Source organism: Onychostoma macrolepis, chromosome 01 (genome assembly GCF_012432095.1).
Source record: "Onychostoma macrolepis isolate SWU-2019 chromosome 01, ASM1243209v1, whole genome shotgun sequence".
NCBI classification, from domain to species: domain Eukaryota; kingdom Metazoa; phylum Chordata; class Actinopteri; order Cypriniformes; family Cyprinidae; genus Onychostoma; species Onychostoma macrolepis.
This window is the reverse complement of record NC_081155.1, coordinates 38,677,171-38,704,668: the sequence shown is the minus strand read 5'-3', so window position 1 is coordinate 38,704,668 and position 27,498 is coordinate 38,677,171. Positions and strand designations below refer to the sequence as shown.

The following is a 27,498-nucleotide window of genomic DNA, read 5'->3' as shown; positions in this document are numbered from 1 at the left end:
TTTATTTTATTTAGTTTATCTAGTTGATGTGTGGCTGTTTACGACTTATGACAATAATCCTGCTTGGACAGTGTTGATTTTTTTATTAATATCGCTATCACGTCATATCATTATCATGCTAACGTACAACGCATTAAAAAGTGACTTTGGAAATGCTTGTTGTCCTGTATTGTATTAATTAGTATAAATGTAAATGCTATTTTTTATTTGCAACAATTTTATATTGTCACTTTAAAACACGATTCTTCAGAAATCATTGCAATATGATGATTTGCCGCTTAAACATTACTTATCAACGTAGAAAGCAGTTGTGATGTTTAATATATTTGTATAAATAGTGAGACATTTCAGTTTGCTAGCAAGTCAAATCTAATTTCAGCCTAAAATTTGAAAATAAACTAATAACACACACCCAAAGTTCCTAATTTTTGCCAATTCATTACATCTTCTACTCACGACAGACTCGTCACATCAGTAGCCACATAAAAATGGTTTTATTTTCCACAGAGCGGGTCACTTCCTGGGTTTTTACAATTTGGCCAGCTCAACATAAAACAAAACAAAAAAAAAATACTGATTTGGCGAGCACTCCTCATCATTTTACCCTAATGAAAACATAACCACTCAATATCCACACCAACATAAAATACACAACGCTAAACTATTAAACAGACAGACAGACAGACAGACAAAATGAGGCACAGTTTTGATTAGGAGTGATAGACAGCAGCTTTAGAGGGGCTTCTGTATTGTCTTTGATGTATCAGCGTAGGTCACTTCTGAAAGAGTTGTGTGTGTCTGAATGAGTCTGTTTCTAAGTATCCAATAAGTTAAAACGCAAAAGCGGCTGTTTGATTTATATTATAAAGTGTACAATTTGTCAAATTTACAAATAAATATTCAAAAGGTTACACATGCACAGTTTTAAACGGAGTCAAATACTGTAGCTGTTTATTCAAGTCCAAGTGAAAAATTTATTCCGTGCACGATTCCAATTATGATGGGTTGCCAGGCGACCAGGTACCTCAACCAATCCAGGAGTTGTCCATATAAAACATGTGTTCTCTCCCAGCTGATGTTCATATTCAAGGCGTAAATATCACAAATGGCTGAAAACATGATAACATTTCAAAAACATCCTCAGTATATATGTATATGCACGTGTGTGTGTGTGTGATGGGGTATGGGGTCCTTCACATTAAAATGTTTAAAACCCACGATACACATATATCATTCATAAGTAAGTAATGGTTTTAAGAAATTATTTTATTCAGCAAGGATGCTTTTAATTAATCAAAAGATCAAAAAATAAAAAATAAATACTGAAAACATGTATCACAGTTTCCACAAAAGTATTAAGCAGAACAAGCATTTTCAACATTAATGTAAAATTAGATATTAAAATTAGTGCTGTCAAACGATTAATCGCATCCAAAATAAAAGTTTCTGTTTACGTAGTATGTGTATGTATTGTGTATATTTATTAAGTATATATAAATACACACACATGCATGTATATATTTAAGAAATATGTTGCGTTTATATATTAAATATATTTATATATAATATACATTTTTTATATATAATATACATTTTATGAATATAAATATATACACATGTAAATATTTTCAAAATATATATTGTATGTTTGTGTATTTATATATACATAATACATATACACAGTGCACACACATATATTAAGTAAACAAAAACTTTTATTTTGGATGCAATTAATTGTTTGACAGCACTAATTAAAATACAATAGAAAACACTTATCTTAAATTTTAATAACATTTCATAATATTACTGTTTTTACTATATTTTTGACCTAATAAATACAGCCTTGGTAAGCATAAAAAAAATATTTTAAAAAAATCTTACCGACCCCAAACGATTGGATGGCAGTGTCGGTGTTCTGGAAACCCAGTAATTATTTAACTGAATGTCTTGCATATAAATTATGACCAATTTAACTAAATTCAAGGATACGGGTTATTCATCATCCTTTTGAGGTCCACCTTCTCATTGCAGTATGGACACGTCTGTTTTTTTCCCACAATGCACCAGCCACGAATACAGAATTCATGAAATCTGTTGATCATAGGTAGTTAAGAATAAACAGAATAATTGGACTAATTTTACGAACTAACACTTGCTTACAGAAACTTCTACTTGCTTCCTCATACAATAAACAGAAAGTAATTTTAAAAAAATCAAGTTGAAACATCAATTAAATTAGCTAAGCATTCAAACATATGCTTTTTTCAATATAACAACAAAATTTCTTGTTTCCTGTTAAGAAAAACATAACAGACGAGGTTCAGGGGAAATGAAGGATACATGTGGTTACAGGAGAGCTGGTAGGTGTCCTCAATGACGCCTTCCTCATCAACATCCACAAAAATCTTCTGACCACACACGGCACACACATCATTACTGAGGTTTCGGGACGGCATACCACCCATGTTATAATACTGAAGAAGGTAGACAGAAGGAGAAACAACCAAAACATTTACTAGGAGATATATAAACATGCATATTTAATTTTTTTTGAAAATGGAATAATTCACCCAAAAAGACTATCCAAGAATTTATTTGTTCTTCAAAACAGATTTGGTGAAATTTAGCATTACATCACTTGCAGTGAATGAGTGCCATCAGAATGAGAATTCAAAGTATGCTAAATCTCTCCAAATCTGTTCCCATGAACTCGTCTACGTCTTGGATGGTCAGTGAACTGTTCCTTTAAATATCGCTGGATAATCTCAGAATAAATTGATTTAAGGCTTAAGAATTACATTAATATGAGAATGTTTGGATGTTGTCATATAAAGCGATACATATATTTACCCCTATTGTGGATGCCATGTAGTCTGAGCAGATTTCAGCAAAGTCACGTCCCATTACCCCATAGTACAGACCGTAGAAAAGCATAATCACACCCACATCCATCGAGTCTTCTGCTTTAATTCTGAAGCACAGGAACAGGGAAGGAATAAGGAACAGGGTTGAAGACCTGGGCTCTGTACAATTGTTCTTGGAATGGCAATTATACAGTCAATGCACATCCTCTGAAACATAAGTTACAACTCCAGAAGTATGAATCCATTTCTTTTCAGACTTGCAATGTCACCAAGGGAGTAATTCCTTCCAATTAGCACGCCATTGTGTCAGCATTACCATGGAAACTACTGACTCACTAACTCAGACGCAGCCAAATACTGTTTAGAATCAGAGTGAGAGAATCAGGAACCGTTTCACATCTAAGCAAATATGTCAGTTAAGTTCACATACCTGAAAAAAACGTTGAATCCAAACATGGTAAACATGATGGCGAGATATCCAATCACACCCACAGCGTAGCTCAGCTTATAAATGAGGAGGAACCACTTATACACCATCCTGCAGAAGTGAAATAGGCTTTATTTTACAATGTATGCTATATAACACTGCTAAAGCAACACATTCGGCAAGGGGCATTACACATCTTATAATGCACTCATAAAACTAACCTACACATGCGCTGTTTTTTTTATATGCTTCAGTTATATTTAAAGCTTTAAAACTTTTTTGAAGGCCCCCCTATTGTCCAACACAATAAAGTATTTAAAGCCTACACACCAGTAAAAGCCTATGAAAATTTTTGGTATTTCTGCTAATGACAAAGCTGTTTGTTTTCAAAATTCTTGCTGATATATTTAATGAATTAAAATTGTTCATTCCGGAACTGTATTTTCTTCAATTAAAATAATAGTTACTGAAGGAAAAAATTTAAAAATTAAGTTTTTGATTTTTGTTTTCAGATTTTAATTTATGTAGTCAGATTATTTTAATGTATTAAAAATAATTTATTAATTTAAATACTAAGTTGTTCATTCATTGATATATGTGGCAAGTTTTCTAAAGCCCCCTGGTTGAGAACCCCTGCTTTAAAGGAAAAAAAACAAACAAAACAAAAATGAAAAGTCATCAAGTTTGGTCATTTCGGTCAAAAGTAAAACTTTCTTTATGCTGTAGAACACAAAAGAAGACATTTCTAGGAATGTTAAGGCCATTGCACACCAAGTCCGAATTTGTCGTCCGAAATTTTCGCACGTTGAAAAAGAAATATGACCTCACATTGTGTCAATCACATTTACACACTGCCTCTGAAACTTTCGCCCGTCATAAAAAAAATTTGGACCAGATTCGATTTTCTGCGTTTTCGCATCCGTAGCAAGCATTTTGATAGGAAAGGATAACAAATACGAAAAAAAATTAAAAAAAAAAACAGAAAAACGCATACAGAAATTTTGGACCTTTACAGTAAACCAAAGATGACTTTTATGGTGGACATTTGCCCTTGTTGACCTTTGATACAATACAATACAGAACGTTTTAGAACAACATATAGGTGAGTAAATGCTGACAGAATTGCAATTTTCTCTCAAAAAACAAAGCATTTCCATGCATTACCGTGGCGTTCTACCGGAGAGCGGCTTGCGTGTGGCTCTGAATATGACATAGCTGGTGATGACGGAGAACATGCCCCATGTAGACAGGAAACGCCACCAGTAAAGCTTAATGGTAAAGTAAAGCGGAACCACCCACATCTGCAATAGTGTGACCATCTACAAGAGAAACAACATCAAAAATATTCATTAACTGCTTTATATTAAAGCATAGTGATGTTAAGAGTCCTAAATGTATAATATGGCACTCACATTGTAGGATCTGCAATGTCTTTGTTTCCACTGAACCAGGACAATCTGAGCGACCACCAGCGTGGCAATGAGAATCAGAACCATCTCAGCATGCATGGCCTCGTGACCTCTGTGCTTCACATGCAACCTCTCGTGCTGCATCCTGGAGTTACACACACGCAAGCGTATAGAAACGTCAGTATATAGAAACAGTCAGAGAATGTTTATGCCATGAAATCAAAGCTAAAACAGAGATCAATCCCAAAAGCACAAAACGAGAAGCTAATGATACAGAAAAATAGGCCAGGAGTTTGTGAAAAAGCTGTTCATTTTGCAGGATCATACACGAGGCCAGACCTACTGAGGCCACCTGCAAGACACTGACGGTGTTCATTTATAAGAATGACACACATATGCTCTAGAAACTATTTTTATACAGAAGTTGACAATCATAAGGTACTAAAAAGACAAACTTTTACAAACCACTTTTACCTTTCTGAACATGTCAAAAAAAAAAAAAAAAAACATTCTATGCAACAATCACATAAAAAGTTTGATCATGAGAGTACTTACTTCCAAGTTTCTCTGTGGGATATTTTTAAAGGATCTTCCTGTGAAGAAAGAAAGAAAATTATCAATCCACAAGCAATATTTAATCTTCATATTTGCAGGACTGCAATTTGACATGCTTTATCAGCATGTTTAATTATTTTATGATTATTATGCTTGTAGCCTGTATGACCATATTGGACCAAAAAAACAGTCATAAGAAATTAAATACATGAAATTAATACATACATATCATCTGAAAGCTGAATAAATAAGATTTCCAATGATGTATGGTGTGTTAGGATAGGACAATATTTGGCCGAGATACAACTTTGAAAATCTGGAATCTGAGGGTGCAAAAAAAAAAAAAAAAAAAAGTCAAAATATTGAGAAAATCGCCTTTAAAGTTGTCCAAATGAAGTCCTTAGCAATAATCAAAAATTAAGTTTTGATATATTTACAGTAAGAAATTTACAAAATATCTTCATGGAACATGATCTTTACTTAATATCCTAATGATTTTTGGCATAAAAGAAAAATCTATAATTTTGACCCATACAATGTATTGCTGGCTATTGCTACAAATATAACTGTGCTACTTAAGACTGGTTTTGTGCTCCAGTTTCACATATAAGGTATCACCCTTCAGGTTTTTACAAGACGTCTGATCTGGATTTATTTTGCCATCTCAACACATATTGATTTTCCATGGACAATGGTCATTATTGACCACTGCTGACCAGTCAGAAATCAGTTTTCCAGTGAGTCCCATAATTGAGTGCAGCTAGGGTCCCACAAGTAAAAATTCTATTCATTTTCTCCATTGAAGAACAGATTTGAATGATAACTCATAAAACATTAAAAACTACTACCTACTCTGAGCTACGAGGTTGTTTATGCTGTAGAGCACAAAAGAAGACATTATTTTCATAATTTTGTTTATCAAAATTAGTTTTGTCGATGCCATCAGCATGTTATTTCAACTTAATGTAATTATTTTTAACAGTACTCCTGGTGATAAACTACATTACCCATAATCCTGCAGGGAAATTACCAATCAGAGAATTAAGACAAGCAAATCACACCAGAAAAACGTTCCCATGAAGCACTGAGAGTCAGTTTCCTTATGCTGCTGCTACTTAAACTACTTAAATATTTAAAACAGGCATAAGAGTTTGTTTGCAATAAAATAATATATACACCTTTGAATCTTTAAATACCTTTATATCTTTAAATCAAACATTTTATATTACATTTAGCAGATGCTTTTATACAAAACGACATACAAACGAGGACAATGGAATCAATCAAAATCAACAAAAGAGCAATATGCAAGTGCTATGACAAGTCTCAGCCTAACGCAATACACGTAGCAAGGTTTTTTTTTATTATATAATAAATAAAACGAAAACAGATAGAATAGAAAAAGAATAGAGCAAGCAAGTGTTTAGAGATTTATCCATCTTTTTAATTATGCCATTTGCAATATTTTATGGGGCTTGTACATTTCCCTTTTTGTCTTGATTTTCAAATATTAAAAGGCCTAATATAAAATCCTTATGGGAAAAATGAATGGGAGAAATAGTTCAGGAGATGTATTTATTATTATAACTACAAGACTATTTAAGTGAACTACGAAAAGAAAGGGGTGATTAAACAAGGTGGAAGTCCCTTATACATTTATGCACATTTTAACCTATAATAACCCATCTAGAGCACATACTCTGATGCTGGCATCATCTTCCTTATGTCACAAGAGTCAAGTCACCTTTATTTATATAGCACTTTTAACAATACAGATTGTATCAAAGCACTTATCAGTATCAAATTGGAGGATAGCGTGTCAGTAATGTATAATAATTTTCAGTTAAAGGCATTTCATTATTGAATTCAGAGATGTAAAGAGTGTGAGATAAACATGGCCATGCTTGTCCACACCTCTCAATGAAGCTTCAGCTGGAGTGTGGCTCTAGCAGTCACATGAGTATATCTTTCAAACTTCAGAGTCTTTATAACGCAGTGTATATTAAAAGGGCCAGACATGCATTTAATTATAAATAAATATGCATTCACTTGCAGGTCGTGATTGATCATTCCAGTCCCGTTTCTGACAGCCCACTGATTCACATTTAATAAAACAGACAGGCTATGCATTTCTAATTACTGTATCACCCAGATCACCCCATAGGTTATGATAGTAATCTCCAAATACAAGTATTGACAATCAGATGTTCCTGCCACGTTAAAAGGCGTTTTACTTGTAGCCAGCTTTAACAACAAACAACCGACCGACAAACTAAACTAAACTAAACCCCATTATAATCAACGGATCTATGTAAACGCAGCGCACGCGAGTGTGTCGATTAAAGAGCGGTGTAAACAGACTAGTTCATTATAATGGCAGCGTACTAGCTAACGTTAGCTGCATAAGTTAGCTGGTAGTGTAGAACGACAGCTATTAAACAGACCACAAAATTAGGGCCAAACATCAAATGTTTTAATTGTCTCGGGACTGTCTATGGATAAAATACTGAATCGGGTACCTGGGGTTGCAAGCCAGCCATTATTAATATCGGTCTAGATTCCGGTCATCTATTAATGGCTCCGTTTCTACCGGCAGACATCCTGGTCGTGTTTCATCGTTATCTGATTCGTGAACGAATCATTCTTGTGAGTCAAATCTTTTCAACGAATCTTTTGAAACTGTCCAACCCTGCGTCCCAGTGTGCATACTATCCACCCTATCGGTCCTAAATAGTATTGAAAATGACTAATAATCACATAGAATTTAGGATTGATAGTATGCACATTGGGACGCAAGCCAACTGTCCACGGGACTAAAAAGATTCACTTCCGAATCAGAATGGGTCCGAGCGGTTTTCAAGTCATTAACCAGCCGACTGACGTAACGTAACGAGCCGAGAACTGACGAGGCACGTCATGACGTAAAAGAATCATTGAATCGTCTTTACTCGGATCTTTAAAAGTGAACAGTTCAAAAGAACCGACGGATTTCCTGTAGTGTGTTCATGACGGTCTGTTGGCACGCATCTGCGCAGGAGCAACACTCACTCAACACGTCTACACAGGCTACACTGCCACTGATGAAATGTCAGTAGATTTCTATTTGTATTTTTCACAGTATTAAATAACTGCTGACATACATTCAATTATGTACAGTTTGAGATCCAAAATTTGTACAAATTTCATCCAACACAAATCAAAAGTTAATTTATCATTAGTAATTCAGTAAGATCTGGGAATTAATTAGCAGTCTCACTTAACTGGTTAACCCTGTAAACATAATTGCATTAAATAATACTACAAGAAATTACGTTTTGTTTTGTTTTTAACCTTATTACACAATATAATAAACACAATATATTTTTTTAAAAGTTTGCATGTGCAAAAACTTAGCAAATGCAATTTTGGTGCAATTGTTGATGTTTATATGGCCAAAAATTTAGATGAAATCACTGTGTTCATTGTGAAATATTACTAACAATACAAAAGTTATTCTTACATTATACTTTTTAAAAATATGTAAAGATTTCTCAGTGAAATGACGTGCACTATGACATGAAGGGGTAAAAAAAAAAACAATCAGTCAGATGACAAAATGCATGTAGTAGATTATGTACAACAGGTTTTTATGAAAATTTTGATAATGTTGATAATTTAGAGGCCTTAGAATAGGTTTTACATGCAGGGTAAATACAAAGCTATAATTTTACAATGATAGGTGAGAGTGATTGAGAGCGTTAGTGTTTTTAATATAAATATTTCACCACATCGAGTACAAAGTGTCTGTTTGTCATAGTCATGTCTGTTAACTCTGAGTCAAAGTCAGCGATGTGGTTGAAGATATGGCACAACAGATCACACTGGCCAAACAAACAGCAATAGTTTACTTGCTGAGTAATGCACATTTAACACAACTCAGTGTTTCTCAATTGGACAGCCTTTTGTGCTTAATGTTAATCTCAACATCAAAACCTTAACTGTGTTTTCATAGAATTGGGTATTAATCATTGTACTAAAAATGCAATTTGTTTGAACCCAATTTTCACCAGAACTCCAGAATTCTTTTCTTTATTCATACATTTATTTATTCTTCTGTTAGCAGCAGCAATAATTCAAATGCTGCCAGAAGTCAGGATCTCTATTCCAAAATCTGCCATTGTAAAAAAATTGTTTTACATTCAATATTAACAGCCATATATAATATACAGACAGTTTATTGGTATAATTTGTTTGTTATATTGAAATATGCATTTTAATAGACGTATACATTGATTGCTTCATGATTATTTATTATTGCTTTGTTCATATCATTTCTTCATTTCCCAAAAATGATGCTGTCCATGAGCTGATTACCAAAAGCGACATCTCAAGAATTAAAGATTAACCAACACTGCAGTCCCTCCTGTTCCAGTGCGGGGGGCTCATCTGCTATAAATTCTGGGAGAGCAGCACTGAATTATCTACAGCTGAATCCCTCACACTTATACTGGAACTGAAGTGTGAGCTCCACAAAAATGAAGCTTCGCTTTTTACTTTGCCTGTGTATTGTAGGAGCTCTTGCACAGAACGACTATGATGACGATGATGGAGCGGTAAATATTATTTATTATAATATTGTCTATAATTATATTGTTACTTTTTGATAATATAATGATTACTGTTTGCTTTCTTTTGCCACTTTTTTACTTTAGGAAGACAAAAAAGATGTAAGTCTTTTATATATATATATATATATATATATGACCTCAAATCATATGAACATTTTCAAACAATTTCATCAAAAAATGTGGTAACGTAACATTTTTAATTGGATTTTGTATTGCTTTTAGCCTAAAGAAATCCTAGATCCCAGGGGTCATCGTCCCGTCAGTAGAGGTCGTGAGACGTACTCCTCAGGCCCAGCTGCCCCACCCCCTATCAGCGGGGGAAGCCGTTACCGGGGAAGACCAACTGCAGCACCGGTGGGAAAACTTGTGCAGGAGAGGGAAGAGCAGCCAGATTCTGGTGGATGTACCCACATGTCTGAGAAAATGGTCAGAGTGCCAAAGTGTTTTGATTCTACTTGTGCAATATGTGTTTAGATGGGAAACATAACTTATACAGGAATGAATTTCTGATATTTTAAAACAAGATGACAAATGTTGTAAGTGTGGCCTAGAGGAGATCTTAATAACTAAAAATCAATGACATAACTAAATATAATAATTCAATATTGGGGAGACCAAATGTACAGCATTAATAATCTCACATCGAAAACCCATTTTGTCAACCATTAACCTGAATATTGGTGTTTATGGTGGTTACGGCACTAATTCAAATTAATATTGCACAAACAAAACACAATTCAAATTTGTTTTTTTCTCTCTCTTCAGGGTGTGTTGTGTCCCACAGGTTGTGATCTAAAGAAAACCCTCCAGAAGCAAGAACGTAACGTGAGGCCAACTGTAGATCAGCTCAAAAGGTCTGTGGATGAGCTGACCCAGTCCACCAACTCTGTCTATGGCTACGTCTTGGATATGACCGCAGAAGTAGCACAAAGACAAAGAGTCAACGAGGGTAACTATACTTCCTAAGAGAGCATAGAAACTTTTGTAGATCTGCAGGTAATAGTCTATCAGACAAGAATAATTCTTGATTAGTGTTCCTGTGGCTCAACTGGTAATGGTGAGGACATGGGTTTGATTCCCAGGAACTACATAATCTAATCCAATATATACATTGAGTAAGTCAATAAGAATAAAAACATCTGCAAAAAATGAATAATTGTAGCCTTTGTCAACCCATTTAATCGTTAATTAGACATTCTGAATTATTAAACAATGTTTGTGTTCGTTCATAGGCAATGGTTTGCTGGTTGGTCAGTACACAGATAGCCTAGAGAACCAGCATGCTTTTATTAAGGACGCTGTGGACATCACCTTCCCCCAAAACATCAAAATCCTACAGGGTGTGCTTGACAAGATCCGTGATAAGATTCAGCGTTTGGAGAAAGCCATCACTACTCAGAGGGCCAAGTGCCAAGTGCCTTGTAAAGTCAGCTGCCCGATTCCTGTGGTTTCCGGCAAGGAGTGCGAAGAGATCATTCGCAGAGGAGGAGACGAATCTCAGATGTACCTCGTACGGCCTGATCCACTCAGCATGCCTTACAAGGTCTTCTGCGATCAGACGAGTCAAAAAGGAGGTATGTCCACTTTTGTCCTTTAAACAAACCCCTAACCCTAACGTAACTCAGGATCTCAAAATCATGTGACCTGTTGAGGAAAGTTATGAGAAACATCCAATTTAGGCTGTTCTGCAAAGTGATATTACGTTTTGTGATACTTTCAAATCGAAATGTCCAGTGAATGGCACTGAAAGTGCATTTAGATTTATCCAAAACAGATGAATGTGAATCTGGCACCATTTCATTTCATTGGCTGATGTATGTGCTGCTGTTCATACGTGAAATGTCCACTGAAAAAAATAACAGAGCAGCTACAAAAAACCCTACCCTAAACCTAACCAAAAATGCCATCAAAAACTGATGTAAGATAAAAAAAAGTTAATTTGCTGAAGCAACATTGCCATTTTAGCTAGATTCTACAAGTCTTTGAGCTCTTTTGTTGTACCTCATGTTTCTCAAGACTCATACCCGAGTGCTCCACACTCACAAGTGCAGTGCTGTACCGGGTGAGCTACCAAGCAAGTTTACTGATGTAAACAGCAAGTTTTCTTGTCAGAAAAGCCATATGTGATGCAAACCTCATCAATCATGCTTTGAGGTCAAGCGTTTTGAGGTCGTTACATGGCATTATGCAAGGAACCTTACGAAAATAAATAATTTGTGTGAAAAGCAATAGAGGTTATTGGTGTTTTACTGCCAGTAGTGTTTTATTTTACCATTGACACAACAATCATTGTAAACTTCTCTACTATTCCAAAGGTTGGGTGCTCATCCAGAACCGTATGGACGGCAGTGTTGATTTTGGCAGGCGTTGGGATGACTACCGAAGAGGCTTTGGAAACATTGCATCTGATGTGGGCAAAGGCCACTGCAACACTCCTGGTGAGCTACAGCTAACAAATGATGTGTGGTGATTCTGCATTTGGGAGTTTTACTGATGTAACCTGAAGTATCTAGACAAGAACTTAAAATGTAGCCTTGCAGTGCATATTATGTGGTTAAACCCTGTAGAAAAGACAAATATATGTTGTGTTTTGGATGCTGGTGTGCTGATTTGCTCAACCAGGCTTCTTAACAAGCTACACCAACAAGCTTCCATGGTCGACCAAGTATTACCAAAAAACTGGTGAACAGCATATATATAAAAGCCCATTAGAACCAAACCAGCATAATCCAGTCCAGACCAGCATAGAAGCTGGTCTTTTCAGCAGGGTTCTCTAAGTCACATTTACTGACTCTTCATATCATCTCATTCTCTAATGTACTTGTTGTGGTCTGTTTTAGGCGAGTACTGGTTGGGTAACGACCGTATTAGTCAGCTTACAAAGATGGGTCCCACTGAGCTTCTGGTTGAAATGGAAGACTGGTCCGGTTCAAAGGTCTACGCTCAGTATGAGCAGTTCACTGTGCAGGGTGAAGCCACAAACTACATCCTAGCAGCTGCTCGTTACTCAGGAACAGCTGGAAACACATTCTTGGATGGTGCAACAGAACTGCTTGGAGAGAACCGTACCATGACCATTCATAACGGCATGATGTTCAGCACCTACGACAGAGATAATGACAAATGGTGCGTATGGTCCTAAGAGTCTGTCCTAATGGTGGCCAAATTGAAAACTGCATGGATAAGTTGTGCAGTATCTAATATGTTCTTTCTCTTTACAATTGTTTGCATCTCAAACAGGATACCTGGAGATCCTTCTAAGCAGTGTTCAAGAGAAGATGGAGGAGGATGGTGGTACAACCGATGCCATTCTTGTAATCCTAATGGGCGGTACTACTGGGGAGGATCTTATACAAAATATATGGCCAAGCATGGGACAGATGATGGCATTGTGTGGATGAACTGGAAGGGCTCATGGTATTCGCTCAAATCTATCAGCATGAAGATCAGACCTTTCTTCAAACAATAAAAAACTTGAAAATTGAAATGAGATGCAGTAGATGTGTCCATTCTTGAGCACATTCCCATTCAGTAGCATTCATTTCGTTTAGGCTTTTTTGAGAATAGGAGGATAATAAAACCTGAACCTCAACATTTCAAGAGACAGTTCATATATGCATAAAAAAGAGTGAATTAACTTGAAAAGTTTGAAACTGTGTTATTGAAAATGTATTTAAAAAACATAGTGAAACAAGATGTAACACAAGGACTGTAACAAGGATTGTAATCTGCCTAATTCTCATTAAAGCTCACCTATAAAAAAAAAAATTAAATGTGCCTTTTTAATTTATGTTATGTTTTCTTATTTTGGAGCATTTGGACTTCATGATTGTGTCTGACTTTTTGTAAGCTTCTAGTAAATAAACTTTCTTAAAACACTTTTCACATCTCTCACAAGTTTATATACATGCATCACAGAAGAATTCTTCTTTGTCATCTTTGTCATGAAAATTTTCAACACGTTTCAAATTGTGTTTCCATTCTCATGAAAATGACATTTGTAAAAATAAATAAATAAAATTAATTTGTATTTGCATTTGTAGCTATATTGTATATATCCTAAACAGACACAATTAAATAATAATTTCATATTTAATTTTACAAAATTATATCTTGGTTGGAATTGACACTGCTCACAGGTGATATTTACCTTGATTTTTCTTGGTAAACAAGTATACTAACAAAAAAACAAACTATATTGAGGGCAGAATAGTTTGTTGTGGTGGAAACAATGTAGTTTTAATGTGACCTTCATATATTTAACTAAAAGAAAAAGAAAAAAACATTAAAAAAGTGAAATAATTGAAATCATTCCCTGAGACATGGAAGTAGCCAAAGATACATCTAAACATAAATATGCATATCCATATTCACATATTACAATTTTAGATTAATATTTATTTGACACTCACTACATAGTTTTACAAAAATGTTTTCACAGTTTTGAGATATTTTATTGAGGTATTTAACACAATGTGTTTGACAGGCTGATGCTTGTGTGTGAAATGGCATTTGTACAGTCTCTCATACACATTTGCTTCTGCATTGCAATTAAGACTGTAAAAATAGTGATATTTGTATCTTCTAACACTATACATGGAATACTTCACATAAGTTAGATGTACACTGTAAAAAAAGAAAGATAAACTGAAACTGTAAACATGATATTGGCAAATGGCAAATGGCAAAGTGGTCAAATAAATATGTAGTAAATCGATAACAAACAAAGTCACAAGAAATAAGTACAGTATTTGTCAGTATATTACTCATATATTACTAAACCATACAGAATGTCAGACAAAAATAATTCCTCATATTACTAATCTAGGCATAAATCTGATTAAATATCTTCTAGGAGTTCATCTAAAATCACCTGATGCTGCTCAATGTCTTCAAACTTTGTAAGCAGCTCAGTGCGAACAATGGGAATTTTCCGGTAAGAGGGGGACACCGTAGGCCGATCAACAGACTGAAGCTGTAGTTTTTTGTTTTTGGAGAATGATTTTCGCCTCTTTGAGATAATGCTGAACTGCTCCATTTTGTTCTCCATATCTTTGAAGGCTTCGTTATCAACGGTATGGTCAAAGGTTTGCTTGCATGATCCTTTGCACGCACGGATTTTGATGTCAATGTCCACCTTCACTCCAAAAATTAAACAAAAACAACTCTGAATCAGGACAAAAGTTACATTTCAACATCAAGCAAATAACAAAATCCCTGACTCAAACGTTTTGGCAGAACATCTGATCAAATATATTGATTATGTGAGCCTGAATTTACTGACTTTCCAGTCAATAAAATAAACAACAGGTTTCGACCAAGGGGCTTTAAAAAACTTCTAATGATGCAGAAAATACAGTTTTCAGAGATATTTAGTCATGCTATTTAGGGGGCTCCGAATACTGACTTTGAAGAAGGTTAAGAACCAATAATAAAAAGTATTCTGGCACATGCTTACCTCAATTCGACGGATTTCATTTATCTGATTCCAGATCAACTGATGATGCTTCTGTAAGTCTTTTGCAAGTTCTGCAGACCTCTTGTGCAGGAATGTTAAGTTTCTGTGAAGGTCTTCAGCAAACTTTGCATATCTGATCTCCTGCACTGCACAGAGAAAATACCATGAGGCCACCTCATGTAGTTCATCTAAAAAGCCTTTTGTTCCTATTAATGCAAAGTAATTTAATAAGTAAATAAAGTAATTTATGAAGGTAAATTTAGGTTCTTGAAATGAATATTGTAAATAACATAACTGGTGAAACCCTCTGGAGAACCTATAGGAAGGTGCTTAAGGTATCTTTACATTTTTACCTTGTTTATAAAACACACGAATAGAGAATTAGATATAAAAGCACATAAAATAATGAACCATAACGTTTAACATACTATATGTCTGGATGATAGCTTTTCTTTGTGATCCATAAAACTGCACACTCTTTTGCATTACAGATGAAGTGACGTCCTGACTTTCTTGAATCCTTTCACAAATATTTCTCAGACGTTTCCGAATGTCTTCATCTGCAAGATTAATAAGACCCTCCAGAAGACACCCAGATGGACATTTATCCTCCTACAAAGAAAAAAAAAACCTGAACAAACTTCCTGCAACAACTGATTCCAACAACTGCGGAATAAGTTTAATAATTTATTTATTTTCCTGTGCTATGTATCAGTGTATCAGTGAATGTAATTTTTATTATTAATTTATTTATTTAAAACCACTTTTTGGAAGACAAGTGATCTGATTCTCCAAAATAACTCACCCTCTCCTCATCAGAGCACAAAGGGTATGTTGGCCGTGCTGGACAGTGTCCAAATCTGGTGTAACCACAGTGATTATGTTGTTTGAGACTGGATTTCAAGGCCGTACACACTGCAACAAACCACACACACTTGCATTAAATTTGATTTAAATTGAACTTGTTTCATAGATGGCTAATTTTGAAAACTGCATTCATATTGAGATGTTATATCATGTGAGTGTGAATGATATATAGTAGTAATGTTGTAGGCTCATTGTTTATTCACAACCTTGATGTGAAATCATCTTATAAAGTAACAAATAAACAATCTAGAATTGTTTATCTAAACGAGTAGGGCTTGACTATGGTTTCATATTGAACCTAGTGGATAAGTAAATGCCTTGTTTATCATTAACCAATGGTCAAAATGATGATATGATCTTTAGGATACACTATCAGAAAGCTCTTAAGGTGCAACAATGAACCGTTTGGGGTTAAATAAGGTAAAACAAGCTAAAGGTATGATTTTGCACTTTTTTTTCTAAAATAAGCTTTATTTATTGAAAAGTTAAAGAAAAGCAAAATGATCTAAGCACATTTAAAAGCACAGTGTACTTTCTTTGTGGTTATGAATTAGCTGTAAGAAGAAGTCTATTTCCAGAAAATCACTCTGAAAGCAGATGTTTTGAAATAAAACACACACTCCAAAACTTAAAGTGAACACATTTTTATTGGAAACATGAGGTAAGCTGGTTGTGTGAAAGTGTACATGGCAACATGACGTCTTCACATTATTTATGACAAGCAGATCATTCAAAACAATGGCTATCTGTCCTTTTCCCCATCCCCTCTTTTCGTTTTTAGACAGGTCTGATCTTCATTCTCACTACTTTGAGGGAGTAATCAGCTGGTTTGAAAGGCAGCCACACAACACCATTCTCAATCTCATAAGGGACTGTGGTGCCGGGGTCGTACTGGCCTCCTTTATAGTAAATCCCATTAAGGTTGGCCGACTGGCAGTTATTGTACCACCACCCTCCACCATACATCTCCGCACAGTTCTCCTCCCACTTATCGCTGTCCCTATCAAAGGTGCTAAACTTCATGCCAGCATGTGAAAGGAAGGATCTGAGGTTAGGCCGACCTTGCACTAACGCATCACCTGTGTCACCCACGTAATCCGACACGGTCAGCGGAAAGCCCTCGGGCTCCGAGCCAACTCTAACGCTGTACTCGGCATAGGCCTCGTTCCCTTCCCAGTCCTGCAGCTCCACTCTCAGAAGACTCTCTTTCTGAGTGAGAAGGTGTAGGAATTTGTTGCCGATCCAGATCTCGCCCTTACCCTGCTGGTCTACCCGGCCAAAACCATTTCGATACTCCTTCCAAGTGCTATTGAAGTTAACAGACCCATCCTCCCTCTGCTGAACCAGAGTCCAGCCTCCCAACCCAGTGCCCTGGTCACAGTAAACCTCTACTACCTCCTCCGACCCAGTCGGCTTTATTTTGAACAGTCCGCTCTGACCGCCATTCGCATGCTTCTGCAGGATTTCAGCGCAATCTGAAAGAAGATTACACACCTGCTGATTAGAGCAAAGCTGCATTCGTTCCAGAGATCCATATAATTCATTTCGGAATTAATTACGTTGATTTGTTTCTGGATGAGCAATTAAATGTGACATGTTATTGGAAATTACTTGGATATTAGTTTAGTCCATTACACCACATGTTTCCAAGAAGATCGAACAAACTCTTGTTAGTGTTATCAAGAGGATTACATTTGCTAATGGTTCACTTGTGTATGCTGCTTGAGTTAAGAGTTTCACTCTTGTGTACCTCCACCAACAAAGCCAGCCTTGCGTTCGTCGCGCGATTTCACGCTTCGTGCGTGGATGTCCGGTAGATCCTCTTCCACGTCGCCACGCATGAATGCCCCAAAGTCATCCCCAAATATTGGGTCACTAGAGAGGGAGGTCTTTGAGTAACTCTTGCTTCCATCTGACAAGACTGTTTTTGTGGAGGATGACGATGACGATGAGGATGAGGATGAGGATGAGGATGACGATGAGGATAACCTTTGCTTATCAGTGCCAAGACCTGTGAAGAAACCTTCACCGAAGTCACCTAGGCCGTCGGTGCCGTGACCGAGAGAAGTAATGGACTTTTCATTCCCACCGCTAACAGTTATTCTGACTCCGTCACGGGTCAGTTCTTTCCCTTCTTTGGCTGCCGTCAAAAACTCTGTATTTGAAATTCCCATTCTGTCTAAATCTTCACACCCGGGACCGCTAGCCGTAACCTCAATCTTCTCCACGGGGCCGTCTTTGGTGTGTGTTACCACCTTGCGCACTGACTTGGTGCACTGCTTGACGGTGGACGTGGAGGTGGAGGTATGTGATGTAGAGGATGAAGTTGAGCCCGTACCTGATGTGGGGAACTTGCTAACAGTGGCGGCAGATTCGGCAGTGGAACCCTCCGCCTCCAGAGTAAGCTGCATCTGACCCACGTCTCCAAAGAGGAGCTGCTTCTGCTCGGCTTTGCCCGTTCCGCTCTTATATATGGAGGGTAACACCACGTCCTTCAACGGCCTGCTCTTCATGATTCCCAGAGAACTAACAGTATCCACGCTCTGTACACGCAAAGTGTTGAGATGGTCCATTTGCTTGTCCAGAGCCGCAAAGCTGTCCCTGTCCACCGAGAACTCACTATAGCTGGCGCAAGAGCCTTTGCATGTGCGTAGTTTGATGTCAATGTCGACCTGCGCCAAGAGGTGATATGGGGAGAATGTGCTTCAATATTAAGTTATGTCACGAAATCAATGTAGTGAAAAATTTTCAACTTTCCCTCATAGTTATCTTTTTTATTTTTATTTTGAAAGGGCTATCATACATTTCAGAATTGTAATAAATGTAAAAAAAAAAAAATTATATAAATATTTTGCTCACCTCAAGTCGTTGAATTACAATAACTTGATCTTTGACCTGCGACTTCAGAGCGTCCAGTAACCGGAGTTGACGGTCAATTTTAATCTTAATATCAGTAATCCTCTGTCTCAGCTGTTCGGCCAAGGTGGCGTACCTGTTATCATTACCTGAGAGAAAGGAGGAAACATTTTCTATAGTGTCTTTCTATACGTCTGTGGACTTCCACAAATTAACTTCATGCTTGGCATGAATAATCAAAATTTCCAAAAATCAAAGATTGAATCAAAGCAATTTCTTACCAGAGCTAGAGGTCAGTCGCTCTCTTAGGTAAGTGTAAGTGTTTTTGGACACTTGATCAGCGGAGCGATGCAGTTTCCGGCCCTCGTCCAGAAGACGACGAATCTTCTCAATCTTCTTGAGGATATCATGGTCAGCTTTGTCCATGAGGCCTTGAATTCGGCAGCCAGATGGACATTTGCTTCCCTGAAGAATTTAAATGGGCATTTGCTATCTTTAGCCAACTGGTTGGTAGGCATTTCTACATTTTCAGTGCTTAAAGAAAACCTTGACTCAGTATTTATGACTTAATAAAGAAATAATAGTACGTACCCAGTCATCATCTGTACACATAGGCCATTCTTTTGTCTTACAGGCGTCTTGTGCCTTGTAGCCGTGTTCAATAGGACGAGCACCTCTAGGGTTCACAACTGTGTCGTCTGACTGAAAAATAAAATAAATAAATATTTAATTAGTGGTAATTATTTAAGAATTCAAATGGTTCAAATAAAGATTGAATAAAGGAAATACATCTATTGTTTGTTAGTGATCAGAGATAAGAGACTCACCAAGGCAGAGGACACGACCACGAACAGGCAGAGGAGCAAATGTGTGAGCTTCATCTCTGGACTCTCTGTGCAGAATACAGACTCTCACTGCTCGCACATCCCATATGAACCCTTCTGATTGATCAACAGATTGACTCATTATTGACATGGACACTCAGTCCCCAGCCCCCGCAGTCAGGAACACAGTAGTGTTTGGACAAAAAAAAAAAAAAATCAGAGATGGAGAGAGAGAGAGAGATACAAATTACACAACTTTAAACCGTTATCAGTTGGTTTACGGGAATGACAACCTATGTGCTTGTCCAAGAACTAGCACTGCAGTATGAGATTTTACTTTCCTTAGGAAGCTAAGAGAATAATAATGGAATATATTTTCATAGCTCATTATTGTTTCATTAGAAACAAATATTTGGGGAGTTTGGGGATTGGAGAAAGATTTTTTGAAACTAATACTTCTGGGTGCATTAAACTGATCAAAAGTAACAGTAAAACAATAAATTGAAATAAATGCTGTTCTTTTAAACTTTCAATTGATCAAAGAATGCTAAAATGTATGACGGTTTCCACCTAAATATTAAGCAACACAACTGCTTTCAACATTCTTAATAATAAGAAATGTTTATTGAGCAGCAAATCTGCAAATTAAAATGATTTCCAAAGGATCATGTGACACTAAAGACAATGGTTGCTGGAAATTCAGTAAATTATTTTTTAAAGTACAGATATTATAAAAAATATTTCATATTATTACTGATTTTACTGTGTGATCAAATAAATATAGCCTTGGTGAGCATTAGAGATGTCTTTCAAAAACATTTTACTAAGTAGGCGTTTATTATATGACAGCAGATTGTTTAGAGGTGAACTTTATTTTGCCCTTAGGGCTGTGAATAAATCATTGCTTAAGGACAGATTCGACTGTGTTCATTTTGCATTTTTGTAAACAGGTTGAATCATCATTACAGTCTATGATTTGCAAATTCAAATCAACAATTTGCAAGAAAGATGCACAGGAAGAGGTGGGAGTTTGCACCCATGAGGATCATTTCTGGGACTGTCTTTTCAGTTACACAACCAATATTTGTTTTAAGTTGTTTTGATGTGCACTTTGCACAATACAGATCAGATCACATCTCTTCTGTTAATGAAAGAAAGCTCAGCACTGATGTTCTTCATCACTATGCTTTGTGTACATTTACAATAAAATCAAAAGTAGATAAAGCAGATGTAAGGCTATTATGAGGAAATTATGATTTTGGAAGAATAACAATTTTGGCTGCCAAACTTTAATCCAAACCACCAAAAGAATTAATATTGATAAATTATTTATAATATTATATATATATATATATATATATGTTATGCCACCATTACTTTAGCAATGGCTAGCACCTTTGAACAGCCATAATCCTAAAGTGACATTTTCCTCTTACCATAGCATTATAAACAATAATCCCAGACCCTTATGAATACTTTCAGATATTGTTCTATATCACTTGTAATATAGGCAAATATAATATCTAATTAAACCTTTTAACGTAGTAAATATGGTGACAAGTTTCATTTAGTAAAAACGACAACTTTTCACCTACCCATACATAGGCTGCATAGATACGTAAGGAAGTTAGTTAGTGAATAAATAAATACATTTTAATTATATATTTATATATTTTTTCAAATAAACAATTTCAGATATTTTAACAGAATAATCTGTAGTGCATTAAATGCTGGGATAGCAGCAGGTGTCATTTAGCCTAGTAGTAGGAACCACTACAACATGACTTTGTCCTTACACGGATGAGATTGTTTGTGGTACGAGATTGTACTTTTGACTGTCAAGTTTTGCAGTAGCCTAAGTGCACAACCGTCTGTGCACAGCAAGTTAATAAATAAATAAATTCAACAAGAAACGCGTTTGGCGAGCATGAAGAATCTCGTGCGCACATCCGGGAGTTTGCATCGGTTGACAGTGAGAGTTTGTTCAGCCTCACCGCTGCCTTTCTGCAGGAATAATGTTTTATACTCACACAGTTTCAGTGAATCTGCAGATGCTGTCAGGTGCTTTACAAGCTACTCACGTTACAGAAGCAGTACCAGACATTACGCCTCCTCATCAGCACATAAAACTGTTCGTATCGGGTGCGCGTCAGGGTTTTGGGGTGATACTGCAACGTCAGGTATTTGAATAAAATTACTTTATATGATTTGACGTTGACTATCAGTTATTATTCCTATGCATAACAGTTCTTTACGGACGGACTTACACAGAACAAACGAACTAAAAGCTTTTCCACGTGTATTTCCTTGAATGACCACTAGATGTCACCAAAACATCGGAAATGAACAATGAAATTAATTTTCTACCTATTAGATTGTGTTTTATTAACGTCTACACCTACTCCAACTCTAAACCTATCCCTTACAATAATGAAAAAATAATTATTATTGTTGTACAGTGTGACAAAAATGACGCTGTATTGATTTGCGCATGCCCAGTAGCGACATACGTATCCCTTCTAGCCTTTACCTGTGAATGTTACAACATTCGATAAAAACACATCAAAATAACCGTGTATCTGTAAACAAATTACACTATACGTGTTCTCCCAACTGCTCTCAAGCTCATTTTAGTGGATGTTTGTTCATAAAATATGTTGTACTAACATTTAACAACCACAGCGTCCAAACATGTTTCTTTTTATTTTAAACGGCCTAAAAAGCTAATTGTGAAATATTTTGATTGGGAAAGTATGCTAATGCAATAAATGCCACTTGATTTGATCGTTTGTTTTTTATTCAGTCATAAATTTCTAAGTGGGGCTTACCTGACCAATTGTTTGGGCCAGTATATATCTTGATGAAATTGTGTAAAAATAACAATCAAACCTTGCAAAATCTCTTCCATGCAGTTCCTCAGCTCATATATGGTGGGAAATTGGATTTCCTTGTGTTTGATTATCTGTCTGAAATCACCATGTCACTGCTCTCAGCAGCCAAAGCTAAAGCACCTGTAAGATATTCCTCCATCCTAAACATTACCTTAAAGAGTTATTTATAAAATAATAAAATAATAATTTGTAATAATAAATATTTGTAATGATAATAAATTCAGGGTGATTCTGTGTTAATACTATTTTTGACTTTTATTATATGCTTAGTATAATATACACTTGGATTGACTCTAAGAATGTTCTTTTCTTTCAGAATATGGGATATGCTCCTGATTTTGTCCATTCCCTTTCTCCATTTATTAAGGATATCAGCAAAAAAGGTAAACCTTAAAGTAATGATAAAACTGTGACTCTTTTATGCAGACACATTTTATTGAGATTAAGTAATGTTATTTCTAGGCTGTTTTATGTTGTAATCTAATCTAACCTAATGTAATATAATATAATTAGTGCTGTCAAACGATTAATCGTGATCAAAATAAAAAAATTGTTTACATAATATGCATGTGTATAATTAGCATATGTACTGTGTTTATTTATTATGTATATATAAATACACACACATTCAGTATATATTTTGAAAATATTTACATGTATATACATTTATATATTTATATAATTATATTTTATATTATATAAAAATAAATTTATTATATATAAACATAACATGTTTTTCTTAAATGTATACATGCATGTGTTGTATGTATATATACATAATAAATATAGGCCCTACTCAGCACACACACATATATTATGAAAACAAAAACTTTTATTTTGGATGCGATTAATCAATTGACAGCACTAAATATAATATAATTATTACATTTTACAATTACATTTTTCATTGCAGTATTTTATGGAGACACATTTTATATTTTGCATTATTAGTACCATTGATAATGTTCACATAAGCATTTTAGGTATATTTGGAAATCCTGCAATATAACATAATATAACATAAATAAAAAATTTTTTTTCAATTTGTATCCCTATATTTTATGGAAATATTATTAGATTTAGATTTATATATATATATATATATATATATATATATATATAATGAATAATGTTCATCTTCAGTCATTTCAGACACATTGAAGATGTGCTGTTGTGTCCTGCAGGTATCCGTGTGGTCAGTAATGCTGGAGGTGTCAATCCTCTTGCCTGTGGAGCAGCTCTACAGGAAGTAGTTCAAAAGGTGGGACTTGACTTGAAGGTAGCTGTGGTGACTGGTGATGACCTGATGTCACAGGTAATTGAACTCAATTTATGCTTATGTAATTCATGGGCATTTACTGGTATCATGGGAGCTGACATGTTGACATCACATGACCAGACGAATACTACTCATTTCATCTCAGCAACCACCCTCTTACAGGACACTTTCACTTAATAAGATGATTTTGCATGATGCTGCAGCCACACCGCTAGGTGTCAGTGTAATTCAAGATGAAAATCATATCAGATACATACAGCACAACAAACAAAAAAGTTTTCAATATTTATTGTCTTAGCATTTGAATTCAGCGCACATTGACTGATAGTGACTAGAGTTTTACAAAATATAAATACTACTATACCAATTCTATTGTTAACATTAAATTGATCGAAATTGACAGTATAGACATTTATAATGTCCTAAAAGGTTTCTATTTCAAATGAATTCAGTTCTTTTGAACTTTCTATTCATCAAAAAAAAAAGAAAAAAATTCTGAAAAATAAAATGTTTCCACAAGAATATTAAGCAGCACAACTGTTTTCAAGATTTATAATAATACTTTTTTTTTTCAGCACCAAATCAGTATATTAGGATGATTTCTTACTGATGATTGATACTGTAAATTTGGCTTTGCAGGTAGTCTATAGTTAATAGTTTGATACTACTTTTTTTGCAGTAATTGTTAGGGGTTTGTTCAAATTCCTAAACTAAGTATGAGTGATAGTAGCAGTGATTACTACATAGCCATAGCACTCATTATAGTACTGTATATCCTGCTATGCTCAGACAGAGTTGAAATCTTCCATGTGAGCTTCTGGTTTGTTGTGTATCCTAGAAAGACTCTTTGACTGAACTCAGGATGACTGATTCAGAGGGAAAGAAACCACTTCCAAAGACCGTCCACAGCATGAATGCGTATTTAGGGTATGAACTACAAGTTAATTACAGCGTGTCATTGTGTTCTGTCTGTTATTCATGCCTGGAGCCGGACTGGTGGTTTGAGCATATGAGTTTCAGCTTTCTTGTGTCTTTATGTCACAGCGCCCTCCCTATTAAACGGTGCCTGGACCTGGGGGCTGATATTGTAGTGACGGGACGTTGTGTGGACAGCGCTGTGGTTCTTGGACCGCTGATGCATTCGGTACGGTTTGTCACGCAAGAACGTTCTTTCTCTTGTGCAACAGCTGTTGTGCCTCATTCCTCCTCTGTGATGATGTGTTGGTAATTTTAACCTCCTTCATCAACACAAAACAAAAAACAGAAGCAAGTAACACACCAGCAGCATGCCTTTTAAGAAAGATCCAAGTTTACTTGAGTTTATAAAGGGAGATTTTTAGACTTAATCCAAGAAGAAATTCACATTCAAATTCAAATTCAAATTAGCTACCTTCTTTTCTTGTTAAGTATTTCTTTATGTATATTTGTGCATATATATATTAGATTAGTGTGTGTGTGTGTGTGTGTGTGTGTGTATACACACACTCACACAGTGGAGATCAAAATTAGAAAACAATTTATAAACATTTTTCAGAAATAATGTAATCTTCATCGTTAAAAATTTTTAAGGAATTTCAGTTGTGGCTATACCATGCTAGTAGAACAGTCTTTTACAGTATAACCAAGACACTTCAACAAAAACCCTTTATTTTGTGGAAAACACAGTGATCAAAATGAGAGAACAGCAACTATTGTAGTATGAAGAAAGATTACAACTAAAATTTCTGAAAGTTACAGCAGTCAAAAATTAGTAGGAAGTGTACAGGCCCTTGCATTGAATGACTGCAGCACATCACTAGTCTCTCACACTGCACTGATCTTTTTCCAGTCTCTTCCACAGTTTGGTGACTGTAGTGGGTTTTTTAGCCATAACTTTGTCACCAAAGATTTTCCAGAGATTTTCAATTGGATTTAGATCAATTGGCCATCTCATTATTACATTTTACATTTACATTTATGCATTTAGCAGACGCTTTTATCCAAAGCGACTTACACTGCAATCAAGTAACAGTTTTTACATTTTATCAGCTCTTGCTTTCCCTGGGAATCGAACCCATGATCTTGGCGTTGCTAGCGCCACGCTCTACTATTTGAGCTACAGGAAAGCTTATTTCAATGTTCTCAGCTTCAAAGAGCTGCTTTACCCATTTTGCAGTGTGACAGGGAGCATTGTCCTGCATGAAAGTTGCAGGCTGATTGGGAGATGAACGCAGCGAAGGAACTGCATGTTGCTGCAGGAGGTTCTGATAAACATTTGCATTCACTCTGCCATGTAGCTGTATAAGAGGGCCCAGCTCCTGCTGTAGAAAACATCCCCCACACCATGACACGTCCTCCTCCACCTTTCACTGACTTAGAGACAGATCCTTACCCTGTTCAGCGCAGAACTGGCAAGCAATTCCAGCTGCAGCGTTGAACCGATATCCCACTGAGAGTCTCCGCATTATCCTGTCCTCTCGTACATTTGTCTTTCATGGATGACCAGCCTTTTTGGGGGACTTGAAGGAGTTAGTCACATTGTAAAGGTGCAATATTCTAGAAATCACAGATTTGGAATTGAGCAACTTCTCTTGCTACAGTATGGCTACTATCGGCCTTCATCTGGACAACCTGCTGTCGGAGGGTTTCAGTCACTTTAGAACGGCTCACCTTCTTGCAAAGTCAGTGAAAACTGGAAAGCTAGGCTGCCAGTTAAATACACTGTAAAAAAAAAAGAAGAAAAAAAAAAGTTGAGCCAACTTAAAATTTGAAGGCAACCAGCTTCAGCAGATTTTTGAGTTTTCTCAGCTTGTCATTTTATGTTTATACAACAAAAATGTGAGAATCTCCCACAAAAGCAAGTTGAGCAAATTAAAAAATCTGCTGAAGTTGGTTGCCTTAAAATTTTAAGTTGGCTCAACTTTTTTGTAGGGTTTGTCAGATAATTAAGGATCCAGGTGCCAGATTAACACCAATAACTGGTCGGTATCTGAAAGTGTTCTCTATTTTTGATCTGTGTTCTTTATCAAATATCTCATATAAGATTTTTATACTGTGCGTCAAGATATATAATTAAATATGCACTTTTACTCCTGTTAGCATAACTTCAAACAGGACTAAGTGACTTTGAAATTCAGTGGTGGACGAAGTACACAAACCAAGTACTTGAGTTAAAGTAGAGATACACTAGGTAAAATATTACTCCAGTAAAAGTAAAAGTGCTCCCTTTACACTTTCACTTGAGTAAAAGTACAAAAGTATTTGTTATCATCCTGTTCAATATCCTGTTATCATTTTTGTCTCTTGATTAAGACTCATGCTTAATCAACAATATGCGAAAAAATTCTAATGTTACTCTTAGCACACCAATCTATTAATAGAATGCTATTATTTAGTCAGACACTTATGTCTATTAAAATGATCATGAGCTCAACCTTGAAGCTAAACAATTTCCTTTAGAATCAAATCAAATAACAGGATTT

General features: G+C 35.8%; 5 protein-coding genes and 1 non-coding gene across 6 annotated transcripts in view; 2 read left to right on the top strand and 4 right to left on the bottom strand.

Annotated features, from left to right (window-relative positions):
• Positions 1–471: 471 nt before the first annotated feature.
• Positions 472–8,129, bottom strand: rnf175 (ring finger protein 175). The gene is made up of 9 exons (XM_058773901.1): positions 7,775–8,129; positions 5,256–5,293; positions 4,704–4,845; positions 4,456–4,610; positions 3,295–3,402; positions 2,851–2,971; positions 2,341–2,474; positions 1,990–2,091; positions 472–1,072 (listed from the first exon to the last, which is right to left on the bottom strand). Exons 1-9 carry the CDS (start codon positions 7,793–7,795, stop codon positions 952–954), a joined length of 942 nt encoding a protein of 313 aa, XP_058629884.1. The 5' UTR covers positions 7,796–8,129; the 3' UTR covers positions 472–951.
• A 1,577-nt stretch (positions 8,130–9,706) lies between these two features.
• fgb (fibrinogen beta chain) lies at positions 9,707–13,740 on the top strand. Its single transcript, XM_058773890.1, has 8 exons — positions 9,707–9,847; positions 9,947–9,961; positions 10,085–10,288; positions 10,628–10,811; positions 11,095–11,436; positions 12,178–12,300; positions 12,703–12,988; positions 13,103–13,740. Exons 1-8 carry the CDS (start codon positions 9,770–9,772, stop codon positions 13,329–13,331), a joined length of 1,461 nt encoding a protein of 486 aa, XP_058629873.1. The 5' UTR covers positions 9,707–9,769; the 3' UTR covers positions 13,332–13,740.
• A 962-nt stretch (positions 13,741–14,702) lies between these two features.
• LOC131540222 (fibrinogen alpha chain) lies at positions 14,703–22,813 on the bottom strand. The gene is made up of 5 exons (XM_058774799.1): positions 22,757–22,813; positions 16,126–16,235; positions 15,749–15,932; positions 15,321–15,466; positions 14,703–14,999 (listed from the first exon to the last, which is right to left on the bottom strand). The coding sequence occupies exons 1-5, from the start codon at positions 22,773–22,775 to the stop codon at positions 14,703–14,705; spliced, it is 756 nt and encodes a 251-aa protein (XP_058630782.1). The 5' UTR covers positions 22,776–22,813.
• Positions 16,816–20,029, bottom strand: fga (fibrinogen alpha chain). The gene is made up of 6 exons (XM_058774813.1): positions 19,871–20,029; positions 19,635–19,745; positions 19,325–19,508; positions 19,047–19,192; positions 17,938–18,859; positions 16,816–17,662 (listed from the first exon to the last, which is right to left on the bottom strand). Exons 1-6 carry the CDS (start codon positions 19,922–19,924, stop codon positions 16,965–16,967), a joined length of 2,115 nt encoding a protein of 704 aa, XP_058630796.1. The 5' UTR covers positions 19,925–20,029; the 3' UTR covers positions 16,816–16,964.
• Positions 20,167–27,498, top strand: part of LOC131540216 (uncharacterized) — a 24,625-nt gene continuing 17,293 nt past the window's right edge. The window contains exons 1-6 of the mRNA XM_058774784.1: positions 20,167–22,047; positions 22,780–22,880; positions 23,075–23,141; positions 23,943–24,073; positions 24,876–24,964; positions 25,082–25,181. Of these exons, the coding sequence (XP_058630767.1) occupies positions 21,795–22,047; positions 22,780–22,880; positions 23,075–23,141; positions 23,943–24,073; positions 24,876–24,964; positions 25,082–25,181 (741 nt within the window). The 5' untranslated portion in view covers positions 20,167–21,794. The remainder of the gene's footprint in view (positions 22,048–22,779; positions 22,881–23,074; positions 23,142–23,942; positions 24,074–24,875; positions 24,965–25,081; positions 25,182–27,498) is intronic.
• trnaa-agc (transfer RNA alanine (anticodon AGC)) lies at positions 26,070–26,144 on the bottom strand. The gene has a single exon. It is a non-coding gene; the product is annotated as a tRNA-Ala (tRNA).

Bases quoted from the DNA above. Each gene is read 5' to 3' on its own strand.
- rnf175 (XM_058773901.1), bottom strand. From the start codon at position 7,795: ATGGCTGGCTTGCAACCCCAG. The intron at 4,846-5,255 runs GTAAGTACTCTC...GTGTAACTCCAG, and splicing joins TCCCACAGAGAAACTTGGAA to GATGCAGCACGAGAGGTTGC. The intron at 2,092-2,340 runs GTATCCTTCATT...TATGATCAACAG, and splicing joins CAGCTCTCCTGTAACCACAT to ATTTCATGAATTCTGTATTC.
- fga (XM_058774813.1), bottom strand. From the start codon at position 19,924: ATGAAGCTCACACATTTGCTCCTCTGCCTGTTCGTGGTCGTGTCCTCT. The intron at 19,193-19,324 runs GTAAGAAATTGC...CCTTTCTCTCAG, and splicing joins GCGACTGACCTCTAGCTCTG to GTAATGATAACAGGTACGCC. The intron at 18,860-19,046 runs GTGAGCAAAATA...CTCTTGGCGCAG, and splicing joins TTGTAATTCAACGACTTGAG to GTCGACATTGACATCAAACT.
- LOC131540222 (XM_058774799.1), bottom strand. The intron at 15,467-15,748 runs GTATGTTAAACG...TTCTCTGTGCAG, and splicing joins AGCTATCATCCAGACATATA to TGCAGGAGATCAGATATGCA. The intron at 15,000-15,320 runs GTAAGCATGTGC...TTTGGAGTGAAG, and splicing joins ATGAAATCCGTCGAATTGAG to GTGGACATTGACATCAAAAT.
- fgb (XM_058773890.1), top strand. From the start codon at position 9,770: ATGAAGCTTCGCTTTTTACTTTGCCTGTGTATTGTAGGAGCTCTTGCA. The intron at 12,301-12,702 runs GTGAGCTACAGC...GGTCTGTTTTAG, and splicing joins AGGCCACTGCAACACTCCTG to GCGAGTACTGGTTGGGTAAC. The intron at 12,989-13,102 runs GTGCGTATGGTC...CATCTCAAACAG, and splicing joins GACAGAGATAATGACAAATG to GATACCTGGAGATCCTTCTA.